General features: G+C 34.4%; 1 protein-coding gene across 1 annotated transcript in view; it reads left to right on the top strand.

The window, feature by feature from the left end:
* The first annotated feature begins 3,009 nt into the window (after positions 1–3,009).
* LOC119837688 (trypsin 5G1-like) overlaps positions 3,010–26,780 on the top strand; it is a 67,806-nt gene continuing 44,035 nt past the window's right edge. The window contains exon 1 of the mRNA XM_038363419.1: positions 3,010–3,049. Within this exon, the coding sequence (XP_038219347.1) occupies positions 3,010–3,049 (40 nt within the window). The remainder of the gene's footprint in view (positions 3,050–26,780) is intronic.

Here is a 26,780-nt window from a genome sequence, read left to right as displayed (position 1 = left end):
CCAAAACAAACCAAACAAACAAACAAATCGTCCGCGTCAAGTTATTTACTGTTAAGACATTTACCACACACGCAAGCAACAAATCTACGTCTTACCATTTCTTAGGGGTCATTAGTAGAAACGACACCCATTCCGAGGCCCATTTAGATAAAACGTCAGAGATTTGAACGAAGATTCCACCCAACCCCCCCGGGAGGCCCCCCACCCCGCAAGTAATGAGACGAAGATTTTCCTTGGGTGCAAAATGTTTATAAAGGGTGATAATTTACGGCTCATTGTTTTCATGAATTTACGGTTTATTGAATAAATAGGTGGTTTTAGATATTCTAACATCGTTCTATTGCATAACAACTGGCAACTCTTGGCCAACGACTTATAAATACAAGCGTAGTAATACATTTTATAATAGTTACTTAGGAAAATGTGAAAAAAAATTGTTTGCAACATGTACAAACGTGCAGTTCGGTTCAAACTGTACGTTTTGCACACACTTGGCTTTTACATAATTATTCAAACAAGATCACCTATAAAATGATTGTGTTGAAGGCCCATATTGTTAATATTTATAGTAAGTGCTCCGTTTATTAATGTATGCCTAAAATTTATTACGAATATCCGAATATCAAAATAAAACATACGTTCGTAAAATGGAGCAGAAAGTTGAAAGTTCAATAATACTATTAGTTTGGGTTCAAATTAACAGATCGAATCATTGCTTGTTTCCCCGATCATTCACAATTACATCCTGTTTCCGTCAATCGCAAATTAAAACAACCTTACTAATATACAAATACCACAAAATATGTTTAATGTTATAGTTTATTTACGTTTATACTTCCAAATGCAATTCTAATTCAAATAATTTTTTTGACATTCCATTTTTAAAAAGAAAAATTTGTAAACAGCCTGTATTTAAAGTAAATTCCATATTCAAACAGGATTCGTTTGCTTATCTTTACTCTTTGCAAACGGCTCGAGTCTACTTTTAGAATGCATTATAAAGGATCAGGGGTGGCGCAGACGTTAAATAAATCGTATGAGAAATGCGTTTAGCGTTTGGAGTTAATTTTAATAAGGTTTTACTTATGTATTGCGTCGAAATTATAGTAAATGAGTTATTCTACACTGGGATAATAAATGTATGTTTCAAAACAAATACATTTTTTTGGTTATGTTTCCCAAATAAGGTATAACATGTATTGATGAGTAGCAAAAATTGCATTGTTTATTAGGAATTACATTCGATCTGTATGATAAAACCTTTTACAATAGTTTTCGATTCAACTTTTATATTCTTAAAAAATTTTGTAGGCGGTTTTCTAGCGTCAATCTTGAATGATTCAATTGTGTTTTTACGTTTACTACGAAGTAAATGAAAATATCGCTCATTCGAATTCAATTTGTTAAAGCAATAACAAATTACGTAGAAAATTAAAATAATATTCCTCTCTCATATACGCTCTACGTATCGCACAAAAACTATACCCTTTTAATTCGCACTCACACAGCGGCAAGCGCCCCGCGCCTTGGGGCAATTCTTCAAAGGGTGAAAAAACCCCACCCCCTCCCCACTCCAGCCCGCCTTAGCGATTCTTAGGGAGAAAAAAGGGGTGGATACTTAGTAACGAATGAGATCGGTTCGGTTTTAAATTTCGAACGATGCTTTTTTTGTCTATTTTTGAAAGCCACGGCTGCGGCTGTCGATGGTCGGTGATTCGAATTTTAAAATGATTGAGGTAGGTCCGTGAACTCGCGCCTAGTTTAGTGTTTATTTTTTATTTTATAGGCAATGTATCTATGTAATGCTTTTATAAACTATTTATTCGTTTATATTCGTATACTGATTCTGTACTAAATGTGTTTATATTTATATCATAAACAATTGTGTATTGTTAGGTATAGAAGCAGTAATAATATATATCGCTATGAGTTTCTGATTAATTGGAATTGTGAAAAAGTGACTGCTTGTTTTTTTTTTTCGAGTTAAATTATCGATTGTGGTTTTATTTATTTTATTTCAATGGTTTGGTTTGTATTATATTTGCCGTAGTACTAAGAAATGTTATATTTATTCACATATCTCGTACTAGGTACTTATTTATTCAACATAACGTACGAGATATTTTCAACCTAATCTCATAATCAACTATATCATTTTATATTCAACATTCTCATTTTATAACCGTAATAGTCATACTTCGTTATTACAAACCAGGGGCATGTAAAATAATATTAGCAAAAAGTTCACAGCACTAAAAACTCCCTCACACACACATATAAAAATCCCCTCCACGTAAAAACCGTAACTAGTCTCCCCCGCGGGGTGGAGGGGGGGCCCTCATATCCTTGCAGAAATTTTGTTTACTTCTCTCGACAAGGAACTGGGAATCCGGGAAGCGAATAGGAACTCGGCGGGATTGCTTTGCGTTCCAAGTTTAAATTTAGTTTTTAATCTGCGAATAGGTGTGGGCGTGGGTTTTTTTTTTATTAGTTTACAGACTGCATAGTTTAAACATATTCAATGTTTTAGTTCTGTATGTAATTTTGAATTATTCTAATGCTTTCGTTTAGTTTCGTATATAGCCAAGATAATAATAAAAAGAATGTAGATATAAAGGACAAAGGACAAGGTGGAAATTTGATTCAATAATATTATTTATTGTTTCATTTCATCAGTACTCAGGAGGTAGTAGGTAGTCCTATTTTTACGTATAACTTATATAATATAAAATTATGACTTTATAATTGTCTATTATAATTATTGTCACTTAAGACAATTAGTCGATTCTTTGAGTCGTCCAATATATTTTCAAAAAACATCGCTATCGTTTGAAATTATTGAGCAAAATTATTCTATTGACATTCAAATTTGGAATAAGTCTCAACGAACAACTAGAGGCGCAGTAAAACTCGTGCCCCGAATACGGAGCTCTCAATTCCAACTTGAAAACGAACACCGAAGTTTCGAAATTTGAAAATTGAACCGACTTGGCGCGAATTAAATACAATATGGCGGATGAAGACGCTGTGTTGCAATTTAAGTGCTATCGTGAGTTGTGAATGTTCAACGGGGTCTGTAATTAACTAAAGAAAAATATAGATTGTAATGGAATCCAATATTTAATACATATTTAATAAGTACCAATAGATACGTAGATTTAGCATCTTCAAATAACCATGTGATTCTTAGAATTATAAATTATCATTACTTTCGACTATGACGGTTTAGAAATCAAATATTATAAAAATAACATTTATTGATATTGCGGTAAGCCACTTTTTTCATAAGCAAAATCTGAATATAATGGATAGGCTGTTCTGCTCACTTGTTTTTTCCTCCATGGTTTCCTCTATGAAGCAATCTGTATAGTTATTTGTATTAATTATGTCTACTTGTGTACTATTCCACTGTGGGGTATGGGGCAATGCATGTGGCAAACCAAGGTGCTGATCAATTCAACCAATGTAATGCAATGTAAATTAGTCTAAGAACTAGTTGTTTGATATAACAAAAACATCTTCAATTTATAAGTCAATGATTGAATGAGATTCATTCTTGCTTCGAAGGTTTCGGCGCAAAAGATCGAATAACCAAAAACACCATCTACATTTTAAATAAATTTCAAAAATAGAACGATAATAAATTAATTTAAATCATAATTTCTTAACGAAACGTCTGGAACATAAATTTAAATAACATTTCTTGCACATTCAAATTAGAGACGGCACGGCGCGCAGCTGCGTCGAAAATTTTCATCTTCAACTTTACCTGTAATTACAAAATATATTCACGAGTCGTAACTAGATTTGTGTAGTGGTGTGCTCTATCGCGGATCTTATCGATGGTTTTTGTCGATGCTTCCGATAAAGCACTAGATTTCGGCAGTTGCATCTGGGAAATTTTCTACTTAATTGATTCCTTTTATCAACATAAAATTTAAGGCAATTTCGTCGGGTCCTATCTAGTAGCAATTGTTTCGAAACGCATGTACTTGAGCCTTAAAAAAATATGATTTAACTAAATCTATAGCCAAATGGAATAAGGTTTATTTCCAGTAACAGTATAAATAAAATATAAACTGTTAAGTTTCAGCAAATTAAACATTGCTTCAAACAATTATCAAGCATAATGCATAATCATATTCCATCGATGCAATAACACCCCTAGCACGAGCAAAGACACTAAGAAATTATGTATTCCCCTTACCGTAGTTTCGGCAACTTTATTGAATTTGTTGTAGGAGGCGTTCGCTGCAGTACTTTTGTCACGTGATTTGAATTCCGACAATTTTGTTGCTTGTTACGTCGTAACTTTGGCCGCCATCTTGAATCTACGGGTTGAATTTTAATCTTCTGTCAGAAGCGCGCTGATTTGATTTGAAATTCGAACAAACATGAATGAACGTGGCGTGATAATTCAGGTCGGCAGGCCTGTTTGTATGAACTGTTGACATAAAAAAAAAAATTAAAGGATTTTTTTTCCAGCTAGGTTATATTATATAATAAAACTTATTTGTTTATAATAAACCTTATTGCTGCCGTGACTCTTTTAATAAATTGAAAAAACCTAAAATTCTTATATCAGATACATAGATAATGGATATTTCAGTGTCCGAAACATCTTCATATATTAATTAAATAATAATGACACGTGAGAGCGAAAATAGCGCGAAAACGGTATGTTAAGGAATCAAAAATTCGTTAACATGTGACATCTGCCTACCCGTACTTGGTCAGCGTGGACCTGAATCCTTATAGCAGGCCCGTGCCGCTGCAGTGGGAACATATAAAGTCTGATGGTGTTAATGAATTTAAGAGTTATTAATTATTTACACTTCAATTCAAAATCATTGTGGGAGTCGAGCACGCTTCCGCACGAATTGGGCCAGCTCGCACCGGGGAAGTACCACACCCCCACAGAAAACCGGCGTGAAATAGTGGCATGCCACTGTATTTCGTACGGTGAGTGGGGGAGCCGGAGGCCCATTTCCTTTTCCTCACCCGTCCTAGTCCATTCCTTCTTTCCAGTCGTTAATCCTTTCCTTTTCCCTTACCCCATAAAAGCAGGCAGTGCATTCACAGAGGTACTTACACCTTTGCGAATGTTTATGGGCGGTGGTGATCGCTTTACATCAGGCGAACCACCAGCTCAGCTGCCCGCTATGACATAAAAAAAAAAATTGCAGAACGAAAATTCGGTCTGCCCAATTATTCCTAGTCATCTCCACGATGGAACAAGCCAAAAAGCAGTTAATAGGGCGTTTCCTAAATAGTAAAAATCACCGCTAGAGATTGACTTTAAACCATTGTGTCTTAAACCTTTTGTGGACTCTTACCGGAATACCGTAAAGGCAGGAAACAATATTAAATATTAATAGTTGAATTTTGTACAGTTATCTTTGTTACTGAGGGAGGCAATAAATCGTGCGAAACACGACGGAACGCAATTTGCTTTGTCACTGAATTTTCTCTTCATATTTCATTGGAATTGGGCTCTTGATTTTATTGTTTATCTGTTTGTTTGGATGCGGGTATGTCTGAAACTAAATTTGAATGCCTGTACTTCGAACGGTGATGTTTTCTAAATGTTGGTTTAATTACTATTATAAAAATATATAACAAAATACTAATCTTGTCTAGGAAAGTAAGAATTATATATTTATTAGGATAGCTTATAAATTTATTTCAGGCAACATGTAATACCTGCTGTTAAAAAATCTTGAATAACTGTAGTAGAACTTGTAGATCTTCCTATCTATAGACTAGTAGCCCGCGCTGGCCTTGCCATTAGCTTCTGAGATTAGCGTGTTCAAACAAACAAACAAATTATTATTTTAATGGATTTCTTTGTATAAGTTTACTTAAATAACATCTGCGTACCAACCAAATGCTTTCGGAGTGATCTCAAAAAGCCAAAATGTATTTAAAATACAGTTCAAGAAATACACATGACTTAATAAAGCTACTCATATTAAAATAACGTTTATACAATTAGTAGGAATGTGTTCGCCGAAGAAATTCCGTTTGCCCAGCGTGGGAGACTTATCGCTTGGTTTGCAGAGACGTACTTGATTTACAAAGTCTCTCTTTTATTATGTTATAGTTGCCAAAGGAGATAGTAAGTCGCCTGACCGAACCATTTGTACAGACATATAGGCTATGTATAAATGGTTTGCCAATTTCGTTGAATAAGGGATATGGAAAGGATTGATGGAGGGAATAAAGTAAAAGACTAGAAAGGGTGAGGAAAGGGCTTCCGGCTTCCTCACTCACCAAACGAAACGCAGTAGCATGCTACGATTTCACGCTTGGCTTATGTGGGGGTGTACCTTCCCCGTTCTGTTGAGTTTTTGTTATATATTTTTGTAGGCACGCCATCAAAGAAGTAAGCTTGATAATAAAAAAGTATAAATACCTGTTATAAAGGGATGACTCATGATTTAGTTTTTTGCTACCTTGGTCAAAATACCTACAGTATAATTGGGCCAAGTATTTAATTTTTAGTTTTATAGCATTGAAATGCTTTATAAATGAGAAATTTTTTCTATTCTTTCAAAATTTCGGCCAAGTATGTGGAAATATAAGAAACTCCATGTTATTCAGGGTCAGATTCATGTTTGTTAAGATATTCCGGCATTAATTAAAAACCAACCTTTGGCCTTATAACAAAATCAAACATTCCTTATAATGTGTTCGATGTATTTATAAATAATATTCAATGAGACACCAGATCCGTCCCTGTACAACCCGCGTTAGAAAATATAAATTGAGATTCATATATTTTGGCGTAGCGGGGCGGGTCGGAAAAGTGTTTCGAAAAGTAGTTAGAAAGGGTTTAATTCCCTCAGTTTTAGTGCCTTTTTGGGGGGTTTTTAGTTCACTTCGCCCTTATGTTTTATAAGGGTCCGTGTTTGGTTAGGGCCGACCTTTTTTAGGATTTCGGGCCGCGATAGTTGTAGTTTTGTGAATTGCGTAAATTACATTTGGAAGGTCCGTTCTGTTTTTCCGAATACGCATTTGTTATAGCGCTGTTTGACCCCGTTATTGAATTTAGGGCGTGTCTTTTGAGGAAGGTGGATTTTTATAAGCTTGGTAAGGAACTAAGTTTATGAGTGAAGTGGATAGATTCGTTAGTTTGGAGCCTAGAACTGTCCTGTGAATGATGATAAAGCATTGTTTTATTTATTAAATTGTAGTATATTAGATATTAATATGAGAAATAAATATTTTAAACTTTTAATGGGGTCAATGGTGTCATCTTACTCGGCTTAATACCCAATACACTATTATATAATTAGTATTATTTTATGACAAATGAGTTCAAAAAATATATGTATCTTTTAACGACAGAATAGCGTAAACTGTAAACGTGAATGACCTGAGTAAAGCGCTTTAAAATACCAAGTAAACTGTAATTATTTTGGACAAACACCACGAAATACTATTATATATAGACCTGTATAGACCTCCAGTTTAAATCTATCAAACACTCACAGCAATAGAGCACAACAGACAAACAAATACACAACAAAAAGAAAGGAATACGTCAAAATTAATTAAACCGAAAATTTAGTTTAAAAATTGATTAAACCCACCGACCGCACGCGAGCTAGTTGCCTCTACGGAAACGTCAAAGTTTCGCCGAGAGGGGGCGAGGGGGGCGACCCGGGGAGGGGGATGGGGGGAAAAATGAACGCTGAAGACGGATCGGGGAAGTTTAAAATTAGAATCGCCGCGAGCGCGCTTGTTCTTTAAAGCATGTAGGTACTGTTTGTACGTTGAAATTCGCGTCTTTGTATGCAATTTTAATGGCGTTATTTAACTTTATGAATAAAGGGGAGACTAGCTTGAATGCACGTTTAGATTATACGGTTGGCGTAGTGGTTGATTTCAGTTGATGTTCTGTGCGAAGTTGCGGGTTCGATCTCAAATACATTCAACACAGTATTTGTGATCTCTTTCAAATTCTGTTTAGTATAGACATATACAGTAAACATATATAGTAGAGTATATATAATAATAAACTATATGTTACGAATGTATAAGTAATTGAGGTGTTTTTATTTACATACAACAGTTAATATAAATACATCTCCACTAATACTATGAAGAGGAAGAATTTGTTTTTTTGTTTGTTTGTTTATAATGGATAAACTCAAAAACTACAGGATTTTAAAAATTCTTTTACCATTAGAAAGCTGCAACATCGCTGAGTGACATAGGATATATATCTACACGGGCAAAGCAGTTATAAATAAAATAATACAAAAATCTATCCTTCATCTAATTTATCGAGACTAACACAACCTTTGTGAAATACAACGAAAAATAGCCAGACATGTCTGGCCCGGGCTCCATCCAACAGAGACGCAAACAGACTAACACTGATCGGGCGTCTCAGAAACTTTTGATAGAATTTTCAATTACCCTCCTTTGTTTTAAGAGGGATGCTCCCTCGCTAACTCCGTCACCTCGCGAGCTAATAGACTTGTTCAACTTTCTTTAGTATTTATCGACATACTACCTGCGCCGCGTGGTTTCACCCATGTTATATTTTAATTATATAATATGTAATATACAGCCTATAATCAATTTCCAAAAAATGGACTATTCAAATGAGATTTTTTAAGATTAGTTTAATCGCGAGGCAGCCAGGTAAAAGGTTGCCTGGAAAAGATTGCTCTTGAGCAATAAGGCCGCCTTTTCTTGTCTTTTTTAAACTGACAATTTATTGTTCCGTTTACCCCTTTTTATCTAATGATATGTACTATAAAGTATAAATAAATAAATAAATTTAGGTTTTGTACCATATAATATGGAAATATCTGGGAACTCCTCATATATTTAACTTCCCCTATGAAAATAAACAATATTATCTTTACTTATAATCTAAACCTCCTCCAGACCACACATACGGTACTTTGTAGACAAAAAAAACGTATAACCATTGAGTCAAAGGTCAAAAATATTTTCTTTATCAGAAATAAAATAATGCACACAAGTAAATAATTGCAATGCGAACACAAACCCAATTTAAATTTCTATTAAAACTTCGCGGACGTGTTGTCCGCTTGTTGTTTAAATTTACGACCTTATTCTTATCTGAGCAGAGTTGATTATTGGAAACACCTTATAAAACCAGTGCTAGTTCGAATCGGGGTTAGGTAAAAAACAATTATTTTTTAAGACACGACAATTTTTTGTTTATTTCATATCTAATTCTGCACATGCATTATTATTTATTTTTCTATTTTATGTATTGTATTATACATATAATAAAGTAGAAAACCTCTATGCGTCGCTGCGTAGTGACTTACATAAGTATTTATAAATTTGAAAGTCTGTCTGTCTCCTCTTCACGCCTTTACCACTTGATTAATTTGGATGAAATTTAGTACATGCATAGTTTGAGACCCGAGAAAGGCCATGGGATGGTTTTTATCCCGGAAATCTCAAGGGAACGGGAGCTATGCTTGTAAACTAGCACTGAATATTAATTCCTTTAACTATGCTGTGGATAGGTAGTTCAATAATTCTAGAAAAATATCTTAAAATATAACTAGTATATATCAGTCCATATGCATACCTTCACAAAAGAAAGTCTACGGTTAGGCATTTGGAGGAATACCTAGATTGAAGTGCATGTATATTTAACTAATTAAATGAGTCCCACCGAAGTAACGACACTTCATTCGTCGAATTAAGTTTAGTAGTTTAGAAGTTATGCGCCAACAGTTTAACACATATACCTTTGATTTTTGATAATTATAAATATATCCAGTATGCAAACTAATGTGATATTTAGAAATATACTACTTAAGTATAATGTGGGTAAAGTATTCGAGGAAAAAAATGGAAAGAAAGGGTAATAAAATATAGTTTCTATTATACTTTTTGGTCGATATTATAGTGGTTTAAATTTTCTGTGGTCACTTTATTAAAAAACAGATAATCTATCTCTGTACCGAATTTCATATATATACGATACGCTGTTTTCGCGTGAAACAGTAACTAATATCCATCCATCCATACATACAAACTTTCGCGTTTATAATATTAATAGTACGAATCTTAAATCTATTAAAACTCTATTAGACTTTTTACTGGTAAAAGATAGCGTTATCTAATAAAGAATCCTTCATCCGAGAAACTGCAGATTAATCAAAACTACGTTTTTCTCATACATGAAGAATTAGGTCGAAAATATTAAACTAAATCCGGGTGGTATAAGGGGGTCGCTCCCAGGGGGTGGGGTTCGTTTTTCACATTTAATTTTAACTTAGCAACTGGTTTTAATAAATGGCACTGACTCTTTCGTGTTCGGAATTTTATGCTCGGCAAGCAACCTTTCGGATTTCGTACAGGGATGCTGGGTGTAGGGTGGCTACTTGTTGGGAGTTTGAGGGACATTTTTGTAATATTTAAATGTGGAAACGGAAACGGTTGTTACGTGATCTCTGGTTACTAGTGCTCATGGACACTTAAACATTTGTCTGTAGAGCTATTGATTTTGTTGTTAATTTGTATGTGGATAGATGTATGTTAATGAAATTCAATACATAGTAGTGATACATTATGATACATTAGGAAGGGATTACATAGGGAAGTACCACACCCCCACAGAAGACCGGCGTGAAATAGTAGCATGCTGCTCTGTTTCGTTCGGTGGGTGGGAGACCCGGAGGTCCGCATCCTTTTCCTTTCGCTTACGGTGTGGTATTTCCCCTTGTCAATCTGTTTTTATCCCATTCCATTTTAAGTCGGCAATCCATTTGTAAAGACGTAAGGTCTGTAAATGACCTTGCACCTCTGCAAATTCATAGGCGGTGGTAGCGCTTATCATGGCTTACCAGGTGACCTACCAGCTCCATTGCCGACGGTAACATAAAAAAATAGTAAGAAAAACAACATTTACTGTGTGTGATCTTCAAAATTTTCATTGCTTCATAAGCTATATTTGTCTTCACAAATAACTCACTTTTCCCACAAAGCATGGTCACCATTCAAATGTATGCCGCCTGGGAGACTGCGGGTGTAGTTTGATCGTGTATAATTAGTTCGTGTTATGAGTCTGGAAAAATTAATGTTCTTGTGAGATAAAGCCTTGTGAATAAGGTTAAAAAAATATTATGCTATTTTTTTTTTATTACTATAATGGTGAAGAATTTGATTGTTTGTTTAAGCTAACTACTAGCCTATTGAAACTTCTTGCTTTAACGTACCCAATAATAAATGGTTACGTTAGATAAGTCATCTTTATTATATCATGAATCGATTGTATTTTTGACGAAATTATCGTTTAAGAAGTAAATTGAATTTGCTCGTTTTTATATTCTCCTTTATTCAGTTACTAATTAGTTTATAATTATTTCTTGAAGGAACGTCATTTGAATCTCAAAAGCATTCATGTGTGAAATAAATCAGCTCAATTTAAATAGACAGTATAGAAAAGACGTACAACTCTAGACTAGGTTCCTACTCTGAGTGAAAACTTCAAAACATCTAGTAAAAATAAAGAAAAACTTATGGACATTTGCTTAATCGTTCTTCTAAAATATACCTAAGTCATGAAAAATCTATTTTTATACAAAATATTATAATTTTTCACATAACATCTAATTTTATTCGAAAACGATGAAAAATACAAAACTACCTATACGTTACCAAGTTAGGTAAGAAACATCCTTAGCAAACAAATAATAAAATATTAAAATACCTCTTCCGAGGGTCCGTGAGCCGTAAAACAAGGAGTGGAATATTAAAACGATCTGTATACGCTATTAAAATACGTAATTGGTGGATTAGTCCGCCCAAGATTCCTCTATTTGCCGCCGTGTACCTACTTGAATACCAACCATAGATAAATAATGTTCAACTGACAAATAATATGCACAGATAAAAAATGTTTTTAGAAAAAACTGCCCTTATACAGTTAGTTTTAAAACGAAGGAGTATGCTTTGAACCGTTTGACATGATTTCTTTTGTATATTATAGAATATTGATACATTATAGACCCACCTTATAACCTGGAGTGGTGCCACAGAATAATAAATACAAGTATATCTTTTTGAGACACGCTAGTGACCTTGTTTGTAGAAAATTATAATATACTAATAAAATCCATTTCGTAGTTTCAACGTAATTGACAGACGAACATCCAAACAAACAAACTTTCACATTTATGACATTATTTTAATAAATAAAATAACAAAGGAAAGAGTGGGTGAGAAAGCTTATAATATCTAGGTTGTATCATATCTTTCTATCTAATATTAAAATAGAACTAGATCCATTATAACTACACCCGAATTTTTAAGGATTCCATTGCTATGTATTTTATTTATGTTTTTATTTCTATTTTATTGCAGATAAAACAAAGATAGAAGCCCTGATGATGACCTACAATGGCTCCAAAAGTCCCAGGATTGATTTAACTAGCTATGCCCACGGTTTTGCCTGTAAGAAAATATTCCGCATGGGCACACATCTTTATTTTATGTTCATAAAGTGTTTAAGTGTTTTTGCGTGAATTTAGTGTTTAGTGTTAAAGTGTAGTGCTTGTTATATTATGGTATTTTTTTATTGTGGTAGTCGAGCACGCTTCGGCACGAATTGGGCCAGCTCGCACCGGGGAAGTACCACACTCCCACAGAAGACCGGCGTGAAATAGCATACTGCTGTGTTTCGTTCGGTGAGTGGGGGAGCCGGAGGCCCATTTCCCTTTCCTTACCCGTCCCATTCCTTTCCTTTATTCCTCTAATCAATCCTTTCCCATTTCCTTTCAAATTTGAAGTCGGCAATCCATTTGGAGAGACGTAAGGTCTGCAAACGACCTTACGCCTCTCCAAATGTTCATGGGCGGTGGTAGCGCTTACCATCAGGCGACCCACCAGCTCCATTGCCGACGGTAACATAAAAAAAAAAAAAAAAATTAAATACCAAAAACAACTAAAACAAATATAGTACATAGACTTTTCAATAAATAGATCCTCTTTTTATCTAGATATCCGATCACCAGTTGATAAAGAATGATTTTAATGATCAATAATCACTATTCAATGTCGTCTATCAATTCATGAACCGCCTTTAAATTGTCAGATCTAGACTTAATTGAAATAGGAGCACATGAGAGGCACCAGCACAACAAAATCAATGAAACATCAAAATCGATTCACCCGCTAAAAAGTTATGAAGTAACACCTCCTTTTTTAAAGTCGGTTAAAGAGACCTCCCCATAAAAAAAAACATTAGTTGCAATTTACCCGAACATCTAGCAACTTCTATTAATCTAAACTAAATCTTCTCTAGAACAAACGGACAGACAAACACTTATATCAGTCCCATACTATGAACGACCACGCGACGTGCCTCCCATGCGTCATGAGGCAAGGTCTCAAGATTACACGATTTGGGGCTTTTTCCTATTTAGATGGCGTTTCGTTCCAAGTGCGATTCGAAATTTAAATGGCTTTATGGCTTTTGGGCTTTTGGAGGTATTCTAAACAAAACATTAATTCATTCAATTAGACATCTTATAGAAGCACTTTTGAATCGTCATAATACAATTATAACATTTACCACCGGGTCGGAAGGCAGTTTCTACAGAGAAGAGCCGGCAAGAAACTCTGCAGTTGCTCTTTTAAAATAATGTCAATTTTACATTTATTTCTATATTATATGTAACACGTACTTACATAAGAAAAATTTATTTAGTCAGCGTACAGGTGAAGGAATAAGGCGAATAATATAATTAGAATTCTAATAAAATAGAATAATAGAACTCTATGCGATTTTAATATACACGAATACATGCAATTTACGCGGTAATGTAAAACATAATTATTATGCAGAATATTAAGACTTGAAATTTACTTTATTGCCAAATTTTGTCTATGAAATATTTTTTGCGTAAATGATTTCTGCTTTATTTCCTTACAAAGGTTATATCAACATTATTCTGTGTACATTTTATTGTTTGTTTGTTAACGAATAAGGTACATAATATATAGCTATGTTCATAACCCATAGATAAGATGTCTATAAGGCATAAGGCATCCACTGAAAATCAGTGTCAGTACGCTGAGTGGCGGGCCTAATTAAGGCACATATATATTTTAACTATATTTATTACTTTGTTATATTTACCTGTATGTGTCATAATAAACGTATTTTCTTTCTTTCTATAAGTAAAGATAAGCATATATCGTTAAACTAAAGCGTTGTTATTAATTAAAAAAAATAATAAATAATAATTTAAAACACGGTCGTTCCCTCCGCGTTTCTCAGCGAAACATAAGCGTTTTAAAAAAACTAAAACATTCATAGAACGGGCCAAACTTTTTGCCTCCACGCGGGGTGAAAACCCCTTCTATATATAAATCTATACTAAGAAAACGCGGCAGAATATCTTAGATATGCCCATCTCACTCTAACGCACAGTCTAAATGCGCGTGGAGCGAGACGGGCGATCAGACGACGTCTTAGCGAAAAGAAAAGATCGCACCCTCCCTTTCGCACCACCACAATGGAGAAAAGACGGTGGAAATTAAATAATACTTTGTCGTTAAAATTGAAAGGGTGGGGGGTAGTTTGGAAAATTTTCGGGGGTGGAAAAAGGTATTGATTTTAGTGAGATTAGGCGATGGCTCCGTTTTTGCTTTACTTCGCGGGGTTTGCTTTGTTAAGTTTAGGAAGTCGCGCCATTTGGTAAGATGTGATGTTCGTTGGGAGCTAAATTAATGCTTGTTACTCATTTATATTGGTATTTATCTATATTATTATCTATCTTAATTAATATAAGTGTAGGTTTATCTAAGGAATTGCATATACAGAATTTTGGGTGTATTTTTCCTCTATCGATCTAGGTTTTGTATGCTTGACCTAATTACTTAATTGGCCAATAAGCTAAGTAGTTAAATTGCTATTTTGTAATGAAATATCTTATTTACTTCCATATCTTAATTGAGTCTTTACTACAAATATTAAATAAGGAATTTAATATTATATTAACGGATTTGTTGCAATTCTCTGATTTATTTATTATTTTAATAAAATTCTAATCTGTGATACATGAAATAAATATTTGCACACATTTATTTTATAATCTTAATTCTATTTAGAACATTATACAAACTTCATACTTTAAAACAGGAATTTTTGTGAATGATTTAACGCTATTTATTCATTATATCACATATGTTATAGGTATATATCATTTATGGTTATGAGAACTTCTGAAACGAAGTTATTAGTAAGTAAAAATATAGAAATTGAAGACTTTTAACGGATTTTAAACGCGATTTAGTCGTTTCATAGAGACGATCAAATTATAAATGTATAAAACTCGCGTAACTGTAAATAATCAATAGCATTTATTCCTGTTTACTTAAAAAATAATTTTATTATATTATGACATCCATTTAACATTCCAGAAAGTTCGTATAATGAGACTACTAATCATAATATTAATTAATAGGCACATAATAATTCAAAACAATACACATTACACTGCATTATAATTCGTCATGAATAGAAAACTTCTAGAAACCGCTCGCAACCCAAAACCTCAACCGGCATTATATTATCTATGCCGTTATTATTCTTCGAAATAAAATCAGCAATACAAAGGGGTGACTTACCCCCCACAAAGGCCGGGCAAGCCATTAAAAGCGTAGCGACGGTACTGAGCTATAAAATCTCGGCTTCTTGCCCCCCACGCCCCCACCCTCGCGATAAACTGCTTTTATACCGTTCGCTCCATAATTAAAATGGTTTGACGTTAAAGATAAAAGAGACGTTCGAAATTCAATTTTCAAATTTTAATTGGCGCGTCTTGTCTATGCCTTAACGTTATTAAGATGGTTGAGGAAATTGAGTTTGGGTAATTAATTAATATAAAATTAACATTCACTACGCTGTAGGTTTTGAGCAATTAATGAGGTTGGAGTTGGAGTCATTTGTTATTTATGTTCTTTTAGACGATAGATAAACCCTGCCTGGCCTGACCTGAGTGTGATTAAAGAAATAGGTTTCCAGTCAGGTCAGAGAAAGATCCAAGAGAGAAAAATATAGGTTCATGTTTGTATGTAATATATCTTCATAGAATTTTTTTTAACAAGCTGTAGTTTGGAATATTAAAAATATTATGTTTTCATTTATTTTATCAAAAATGTACACAATAATTATAATCGTCCTCATTATTAAAAACTTTAAAACTGCCTATTTCTGTGTATTGCCATATAAACATACGGCTAACAATAATGAAAAAAAAAAGTCGAAATAAAAAGAAAACTAGAATTCTAAATTCAAAATGAAACCGGTCCAAATTCGTAAATCGAACTAGTTCAGAACAGCGCACTAGACACGTGTCTATCCAACTGGTTGTAATAAGGGTTAAAACGAGTTCTCTTTTCGAATTCTAGAAATTCGTTCGAAAACTTGTCTTTTATAGACAAATTATTTATTGTTGTTACATTTGGTACTCGCCTTTTAATATCGAAACGGAACTTGTTTTTATGAAATCATTGAAAACATGATTTTACCCTAATAATAGTTGATTCTAGAATAATTTGTTGTACTGGAAAAAATTAATGGTTTTGTGATGTCAACATTTATTAAGTTCGTAGATATTAAATTGAAAAAAACATTATGTATCGTTAACACTTTAGTTAGATAGACTTTGCATTGAGATATTATTAATATACAACTCATAACCTCAAATTATTAAATGTAAGTAAGTGAAATAATGATTAAAAACATATTCATTCTAGAAATACTTCTATGAAATGTAAATAAACGAAGGCAATCGAATGACCCACCTCTCAAATACCGTTATCTTCATTTTTATAGCATTTATATAACAAAAACAGCTATAGACGTACCAGCAACTGACGTCATAAACAAAACACAATTATATTGTTCAAAGTAGGTAATTTAAATAAATTTTCACTTCCACCCGGGGGTGGGGCGCCATCTTGAGGGAAACAAAGATGCTGAATGGTGAAATTTTGTAATTTTCACCCCCCCGCCTTGAGGTAACGCGACCAGCGTAAGTTGACCCGTCCGCTTTTGTGCGGCGAATTTGCTTTTGTTTAATGAATGAAGTTGCTTATTATTATTTGTATATTTTACCTAATTTTTATCATAATACATTTGACGATATGTTTTAATTTACGATCTCCATATCCAATCCTTCAATTTACGATAAGAGTTGAAAAGAGTAGTTTTTAACACAGGTTCTTCTTGAATAGAAAGCCATTACAAAGAAATGCATTCATATACCCTTTGTAGTCCATAAAAAATTAAAAAAGTTAGAAGTTTTTGTTAAATTCTGTTCCCGCCCACCGCCATAAAGAAGCCGAGCTCCGACCAGTGTAACTTAACCTCTCTGTTTAAGTTCTTAAAGTGGTTTCTTGGAAGGAAATTTGTTGTAAATTAAATAATAATAAGGGAATTGTTTTAATGAAACATCTGAAATTTTGGTAAAATGAAAGACGTATTAAAATTATTTATATTTTGCATGAAATCGTATGTTTTGTGGTTTACGAAATTCATTAGCTAGCAGGGGTACCAACATAATTTTTTTGATATGGTAATTTTTTTTTATGTTTAAAACCCAAATCTGTACCTTTGTCTGTTCATTACCAATGTAAAATTAAACACAGAATGGTTGGACTCATTCGATAGCATGCCATAGGTATCGCTTTTTCATGGTATAGTTTTACGTAAACTAGCTTTTGCCCGCGGTTTCGTACGCGTTAAATTCGGAGTAGTTTGATAGGTGTTATTATTAATAAACTTTTGAATCAATTTATCTATTAAAAGAAACCCCAACAAAATCCGTTGCGTTGTTTTAAAATCTAAGCATAGTTACATATGTATATACAGACGCGGGAAGCGACTTTGCTTTATACTATGTAGTGAAACCAACATAGCGCTCCGGCGTCGCCCGTCATATATTATATATAGACTATAGCTCCAAGTATCACTTGCACATCCATCGGAGAGAGAATTTTCAAAATCGGTCCAGTAGTTTCTGAGATGTAAACCGTGATACTCCCTGGCATGTGACTTAAAAATCTGGTGGTACTTTGAATTACAAATAACGGAAAAAAGTAATTTTTTTATTGGACATATATATGACTATATCTATACAATCCTTGAAATTACCCTATATTCGCATAATCATAATGTTATATTTTATTCTACTCATCTTACTCCAGTATCATTAAATCTTAGCATTCCTCAAAACTCTCAAATACAATCAAATCCATTTTTATCAATAAGGCCATTCCACACGGACCGCGACCCGCCTCATGTGTATCGAGCCTTATTATTTTGCATCATAAAACATAATCAAGTATTAGTTGTCTCAAAGATGGCGGTGCGCCGCGGGCGTGAGTCCTACAAGAAAATTAGTTATTAAAATTTCACTGACGCTCCGAAATTTATCTGAAGCGAGTGTAGTGGGACGGAATGGTTTTGATATTTGTTGTAATAAATTCCCGCCTTTATTTTTAACTAAGTAAGGGTGTGTGTGTGTGTTTGTTGCTCTTTCACGCAAAAACTACCAAACCGATTGTAACGAAATTTTTTACGTAGACAGCTGGACAACTGGAATAACATACAGGCAACATTTTATCGCGATATTCCTACAGACTTACGCGGGTGAAACCGCGGGGCGCAGCTAGTTCATAATAAAATAATCCTCATTTAATAATATTCTATAGAACTTCATCACAGACAAAGAAGATCAAACCCACCCTTTAAAAAGAGCATTAAAATACTAACAAACGATACTTTAAGGGATTCATGAGATACATAACCGGTTTGGTCAAATAACCGCGTCTAGATGCGGGTTAAGACGGACAGTGGTCAAAGTGTGGGAACGCGAAGGGTTAACTCCTTGAACGGAGCGATAACCGTGTCGTTAACCGGTTTTGAAGAAATGGACAGCCGCTCTGACAAACAATCACGAATTGTATTGTAAAAATAAATCATCACTGAGAACTATTTTAATCTGATATCTTGTATAAACATTACAACTGTTTCTATTGTGTATATCAAATGAAATAGAAAATACTAGCTATCCGCCCGCGGCTTCGCCTGCGTGGTCAAAAATAATTGAATCGCATTGAATAACTATACTTTTTTACCATCTCTTGCCTCTAAATTCATGCCATTTATTCGTTCCGTTGTCACTTGATCAAAGACAAGAGAAAATTCACGTGTATTATATATTATTTTTTATTTATTAATGATTATTTATTTACAATACAATTTTGTTATTATTCAGTTAATAATTTTTAAACTAAAACCATTCAACAAATTTTAATATTATTACATATGCACACAAAATAGATATAAAGCAACAATAAATGTATTAATTTCGTTGATAACAAAATATATTATACCTGTTATTTGGCTAGTTTTTTCAAAACAGGTTCAGCAACAGGTCAGACCGGCCAGCGGTCACTCGTGGGAAGCGAAGGGTTGATTTCCAAGACGCAAGCAGTCAAGGGTTTGTCCTAATAATTGTAGCATACTAATACTATTCCTATCCTACCCTATCCTACTTTCTACTAATCCTATTAATATTGTGAATACGAAAGTTTGTAAGAATGTGTGTGTGTTTGTTGCTCTTTCACACAAAAACTACTGAACCGATTGCAATTAAATTTGGTACGTAGACAGCTGGACAACTGGTATAACCTTTTATCCCGATATTCCGTAGAATTTTTTTATCCCGACTTTAAAAAATTCCTACGGAATATCGGGATAGGAGTTGCCTATATGTTATTCCAGTTGTCCAGCTATCTCCGTACCAAATTTCATTTCAATCGGTTCAGTAGTTTTTGCGAGAAAGAGCAACAAACATACACATACACATACATCCATCCTCACAAACTTTCGCATTTATAATATTAGTAGGATACCTATAAGAACTGTTTATAGGAACTCTTTACTACAAACAGGTTAGTATACGTTGTTATTTTAATAAATAAATAAATAAATAAATATGAATACTAAAGTATCAAGGCAGTAACGCACAGTAAACAACGAAGACGCCGTTAAAGTTTTCCGTGCTACTTTCGCGGCTCCACAGAAAGTTGTGCCGGGGCTCATTACGGGGACGCCGGCTCGCCGCTCATTGGACGGAAGAAACGCCCACGCGTGCGGCGTGGGTGGTGTACGCTCTGTCAAGTGAACGACAATTGACACTTATAAAAATGTATGAAAACCGCAGTTGACTTTATATTGCAATTAAATCCTAGTAATATTATAAATGCGAAAGTTTGTTAGGATGTGTGTGTGTTTGTTGCTCATTCACGCAAAAACCACTTAACCGATTTAATGAAATTTCGTACGTAGACAGCTGGATAACTGAATAACTTATATGCAACTTTTTATACCGCGGGGCGCAGCTAGTTAGATTATACTTTTAAGTGTATTTTATTCCTTATTACCAGTTAATATTTCTTAAACCCATTCATTTAAACAATCTGATTCCCATTTTGCGTAAGTGATGGACGTACATTCGTAATACAAAACAATGGACGAAATAGTTTCAAATGAACATAACTTTTATGGTAGTTACAATGACTGGTATTATAGGCATTGAAATTAACTTCAGCCTCACTAATAAACTGATATAAGCATACTGAGCCTGCTGTATTAGTATCATCAAGTGAGCGTTTTGCAACAGTTTCGTCTCTCACTGAGCGGTGTTCCTTAGCCACCCGCTTCAGCGGCCTGAGGCGGTTATATTATAGCTCAGATAAGATCGTAGTTATGTATTGACATGGCTAATATTTATTATGACTGTTATCTAGCGCCCATTCTGGGATTCATTTATGTTCATCCTATCCTACTAATATTATAAATGCGAAAGTTTGTAAGGATGTGTGTGCGTTTGTTACTCATTCACGCAAAAACTATCGAACCGATTGCAATGAAATTTAGTGCGGAGATAGCTGGATAACTGGAATGACATATAGACAACTTATTATCCCGATATTCTTAGGGGATACGGACTTACGCGGATGAAATCGCGGGGCGCAGCTAGTATAGTTTATATATGAGACCGATACCGAGGTACGAAATAGATAATGAATAGTCTGGATTAGCACATAGGCTATTTTTTAACCGTCTAGCACGCGAGTAACGCCGCAGGTTACAGCTAGTTTTTCACAAAATAATTACATTAGAGTTTGTTTTACGAAAACTATGTCCTAAATATAACCTAACATAGTATGTTTGATTTTAAGCGATTATTAAACGTTTAGAAATCAACTTAACCTAAATCAACCAATACGGAAAAAACATCACCTATAGTTATACGAGGAATATTCATGAAGTTAAAGTTTGTAGTTTTATTTAAACCATAGTACTTTTCTTTCATAACACTGCAGTCAGTAGTTTTTGCATGAAAGAGCAACAAACACAGACACATCCTTACAAACTTTAGCATTTATAATATTAGTAGGATAGGATATGTATATTATACGCTGTTCTGCCTTACTCTTATCATTTAGGGATATGAAAAGTAGATGGTGGCCGATTCTCAGACCTACCCCATATGCACAATTTCGTGAGAATCGGTCTAGCCGTTTCGGAGGAGCATTCTATATAATAAATTCTACCCTTAATACTCCAAATAGTTATAATTATTTGTTACAAGCTAGCCGTCCGCCCACGCTTCACCCATGGTACATTTTTCTCTCCATAAAAACCAATGTCCCTTAACAAAAACGTTAAAAAAATCTAAGTAAAACTAAAAAAAAATGTGCCGTTCTTATATATCTTAAGACAACACATCGAACCAACACATTTAGCGATACTTTTTCTATATATATCGCTTCATAAACTCAACTCTATCCACTAATGAATAAGGCACATTTCCCATTCATTTATAGCGAAATATAAAAACCCAATCAGGCATGTATTAAGACGGGGCTCACCCCTCCCCCTCCCTCCCCCCACTAGTCCCTCCTTACGAACGCTCCATTTATCCACATTAATATACGAGACTTGTGATAAATTGCCACGGAACCGGGCCTACGTTTTCTTTGACGAATTTCTTGTATACAGCGTGTTTTTAATTACAATACGTAATCCATACTTATATTATTGTTGTAATCTTTTTTTTCTTCAGTGGCAAGTTTTTCTTCTTCTTTTTCTTTAGTTCCCGATCCCACAGACGACGGATTCTGTCAATGTGAAGTTTTGAACAGATAAATGTCAGAGACTTTAATATCGTTTCGATGATTGCCCGTATCAGCGTACAGCGTACTGAGAAAAATTACGAACGAGATTATTCGCTTTTTTAACCTAACAAAGAGTAAATATTGTAATCTTATCAGTCAAACTATTACGCCATCTTTAGTTTTTTTTAATCATCATCATCGACACTGTGTCTTTAAAAATATGTTTAATATTTACAAAATATACAATTAATTCTGGCCTACTTATTAACTTCATAAAATGCTCCAATAACTACAACAATTACAAATGCGAAAATGTGTTCATGTGTTTGACTTTCTATCACTTCGTAATACTTTTTACCCTGGGGAAACGTCTTATTCCCATTTGGAAATCCATTTATATGGGCTGATAAATCGCGCTTTATTAAAAATGTGTCACATATGTTAATTGTCTTTTACAATGTCACCGAAGCCGCGGGAAACAGTTAGTTAAGAATTATAAATAAGCTAGCTATATAAAGTATGAGAAATTTTGAAAGAATAGAAAAAATTTGATCACGAGGCAGGATTCGAACCTGCGTATCTTGCCTAACCGTAGCAACGCCTAGCCTCTCGGCCACCCGTGATCCTGCCACAGTAATCGAATTTCTTCTACTCTTTCGGTTTCATGTGCCTAAGGGTATACAATATATAAAGTATGTCTTTTAGATAGAGTCACTGAGTCTGTTAGAAGGTAATTAAACATTACTAAAACCCTCAATTGTTTCATAGCATTGAATTCCTATCCTATGCTACTAATATTATATCCTATGCTACTAATATTATATCCTATGCTACTAATATTATATTCTATGCTACTAATATTATATCCTATGCTACTAATATGGACATGGAGTGATAAAAAACTGAGACTTTGTGTCCGCCGCCTCCCGCCACCGCCGTTTGTGTGTCTGTATGCTTAGATCTATAAATTACTCAATAGATATCATTTATTATTGCACCTGTGCGAAGCCGGGGAGGAGTCTAGTTTGTTATAAAACAAAAAAGAATTTTACATATTTACTGTTGACCTGCGACTTAATGTAACTTAACATTGACCTTTGACTATAAACTACATAGTCTTCAACCAAACTAAATTGCTAGACTTATCGTTATGACAATTACCCTTTACCATTTTACCTTTAACCATTAATACAAACTACATGATTTCCCTAATAATCAACCAAATTACAAATAACATCACCCCGTATATATCTCAAAGCGTAATTAACGAAGGAGGTCTTACAAAAAACCCCTCCGAGCACGTCTAAGACACAGTAACGTTTCTATAGCCAAGGGGGAGATCGGGGGCCTTTTTTGCCCTCCCCCGTGATATATGAAACGTTCATGTACTTTCCATGAAAGCGTTAGAAGAATATAAAGAAGATAGGGGTGGAGACAGGTTCAGAAAGCGAGGGGAAAGTTCGATTAATTAAGATTATATTAATTTATTATTTTGTGTATACCATTTGATGGGTAGGCATGAGTTCTTTTTAATAACAATATTAATTTATATTAAGTCATTTTAAAACTGTATATAAAAATGTTTCAGACCGCCTCCTTGGCACAGTGGTTAACGCGTGAGCGTAGAACTGAGGGGTCCTGGATTCAATTCCCGGCGGGGACGCAAAAAAAAATGTCTCGGTCTGGCAGGACACAGAAGGCTGATCACCTACTTGTCCGTAAAGAAAATCGATCTGTGAAACAGATGTACATAAATTGCCCCATACCCCACTAGGGGACACGGGACTTCACTTTTATATAAAAATGTTTATGACAACTCAGAAAAATATGGGCTAGTTGAATTATTTTTGCCATAAGATAGAGATATATCATCAGGTTTAAAACAGCTTATGTCACTCTCATAACTTCAGAAAGAACTTCTTAAAAGAAAGACATAAAAAAATACTGACACATTTATGGGTAAGGATGATAGGCTTGGGTCTGATCTGGTCGAAGGATGGGGATCGAGTTTCTGCACTAATTGGGCCAGCTCCAACGGGGACGGTACCACACATCCACAGAAGAATTCCTTCAAAATAGATCCCTTTATTCGCGTCGTCAATCCTTCCCATATCCCTTACTCCTTAAAAGTGGATAACGCATTTCCAGAGGCTCCTCCTCTACAAATGATCACGGGTGGTGGTGTTCACTTACCATCAGACGAACCACCAGCTCAGTGTACAACATAAAAAACCAAATTTCCTTTTAAAAGCGTGTAGCTTTTTTTCTCCCACTACTTTCTCGAGACTATCGCAATGAACGCACTACACTGCGCGATCGCTCGTTTAGTACAAGATGGTGCCTATACATCGCAGGCAATGTATCGCAATCAATATATTTGTAATTGTGCTGTTTTTCACAACATATAGGCACCCTGTATGCATAGATACTATTCGCTTTTTCAAATAGATAGTGATATCTCTTAAGAAGGTCCTTTAAGAAGGCAATGAATAAATGAACAACCAGCCTAGTTTTTCACGGTTCTTCAACTTTTTACGGTAGAAAAATTAAGCCTAACTCTTTCATCCATCCACCAGCAAACTTTCATAAAATAGGAATTACATAATACCAATGTATGTATAAATTAATTGTATCTGAGTGAAATTAATCATTACATATTTTCGCCATTATTACCTAGCACTGTGTATTAAATTCACATATGTTAGAAACGAGGACATCTATGAGAAGTATTCAAAAACTAGCGCAAACAATACGGGGACTAAAAATAATTAAATTCCATTTCTTTCAAGCACGCATTATTATTCGCTTCACTTGTATGTTTGTATACTTCATACTATATGACAATACAAATTTAATGATGTTTTGATGAGATTTTCTTGTTATCCTGATTAGGATCGTCAGGATTAAATTTACTTACGTAGTCTCTGTAGAGCAAGTGAGACAATGAATTGAAATCTATCAGTAACGTCTGTTGGGTTTTTAGTTTTTTTATGTTTATTGACGTGACAACGTCTTAAACTAGGTTGCGGCTCGGAGTCACTCATATAAAAGTGTAACGCCCGGTAACGTTACGATGAGTCACCGAACTATGATCGGTCCGCTGCGCGCGCAGCACTAAAGAATTAGGCGCATTGAATCGGCGCGTGCTTGTGTCTCTGTCTCTGTCTTTTTAGTAAACAAAATATATTTTCTATAGTTCAAATTTGTGCAATTCTTATTTTCATTCAATTCCTTGTTCCTATTGTGCAATTTAATAATATTCATATCAATAAATATTCTACCGAGAAAAAGACGTTGTCGCGTAAAATCTTCGCCCGTAAAACTGACTTTACAGGCAACCATTTTTTTTAATTGCTGTAATCTTTTCAATATCATATGATACGCAATAGTCACAAATTAATTGCCTGTCAAAGAAAAATTTTGGAATCTAATCTCAACGATTCTGCGCATAGTTAGCTGTGCATAACCCGTGTGAGCAATGCGCTCGATTATTTGCACGTTTGTCCCTCAATCACACATAAACCGATGAACGCACAAACTATATCCTGGTCCTAGTTCAACCAGAAACTCAGCGAAGAACTACTAAGAAGAAGCCATTACTTATAAGTCAGAAGAGCTACGTTAATGTTCATTAAATTTCTTGTTAAATAAGCACAGTAGATCTTAATTTCGCTAAATAATATTATCTTTGGCCCATCTCAGAACTCTTATAAGTACGTGTAATAATTGGGAGGGTGGGGATTCGTTAGCAAGCCCTAATGCCAGCAGACATTAATCATTCCTTTCATAAAGAGTGGGGTTCTGTAGATAAATAAGTGTAGTATGTGTTTTCTTAGGGTACCCTCCTTGAGATGCTGCTCGATTAGTGTGGATAAGACTATTCAAATATGTAATAATATTTTTTTTTTTGAATGGAAAATTTTATATATATTTTAGTAAAGTGAAGTCCCGTGTCCTCTAGTGGGGTATTCACTGATAGATTTTCTTTATGGACAAGTAGGTGATCAGCCTTCTGTGTCCTGCCAGACCGAGATATTTTTTTTGTGCGTCCCCACCGGGAATCGAACCCAAGACCCCTCGGTTCTAAGTTCACGCGATAACCACTGTTCCAAGGAGGCGGTCAAATACATTTTAATAGGTTATAAAGCGCTTCATGTGTAAACACTCGTAAAAGTTTATGTTAAGGTTGAGGTAACTTTTTGAGTTGTAGTTAGGTCCATTCGTTTTTTCAGATGGTTATAGATATAAAAATGTATGGATTATCACAGCCTCCATACATGTTAGCACATAAGTATAGTTAATACGACGCTCAGTGAAAACTTATAAAAACAAAAGTCTCAATCTGACGGACACAGTAAGCTATTGTACTATTTACTCAGTTCTTCGTATCGTGGAATAATATATATTTAATGCAATATTTAGTGTTGTATATATAAACACAAGTATTATTTATATTCTAAATTTAACAAGAAAAATCGTCAATAATACAAGTTAGTAAAAGAAATTACTTAGTCTGGCCATAAATACTGTTACACTTAATTATAAAAAAATATTACATTTGAATTTCGAATCTG

The sequence above is a fragment of the Zerene cesonia genome, chromosome 28 (genome assembly GCF_012273895.1).
Source record: "Zerene cesonia ecotype Mississippi chromosome 28, Zerene_cesonia_1.1, whole genome shotgun sequence".
NCBI classification, from domain to species: domain Eukaryota; kingdom Metazoa; phylum Arthropoda; class Insecta; order Lepidoptera; family Pieridae; genus Zerene; species Zerene cesonia.
This window is presented reverse-complemented; position numbering and strand designations above follow the sequence as displayed.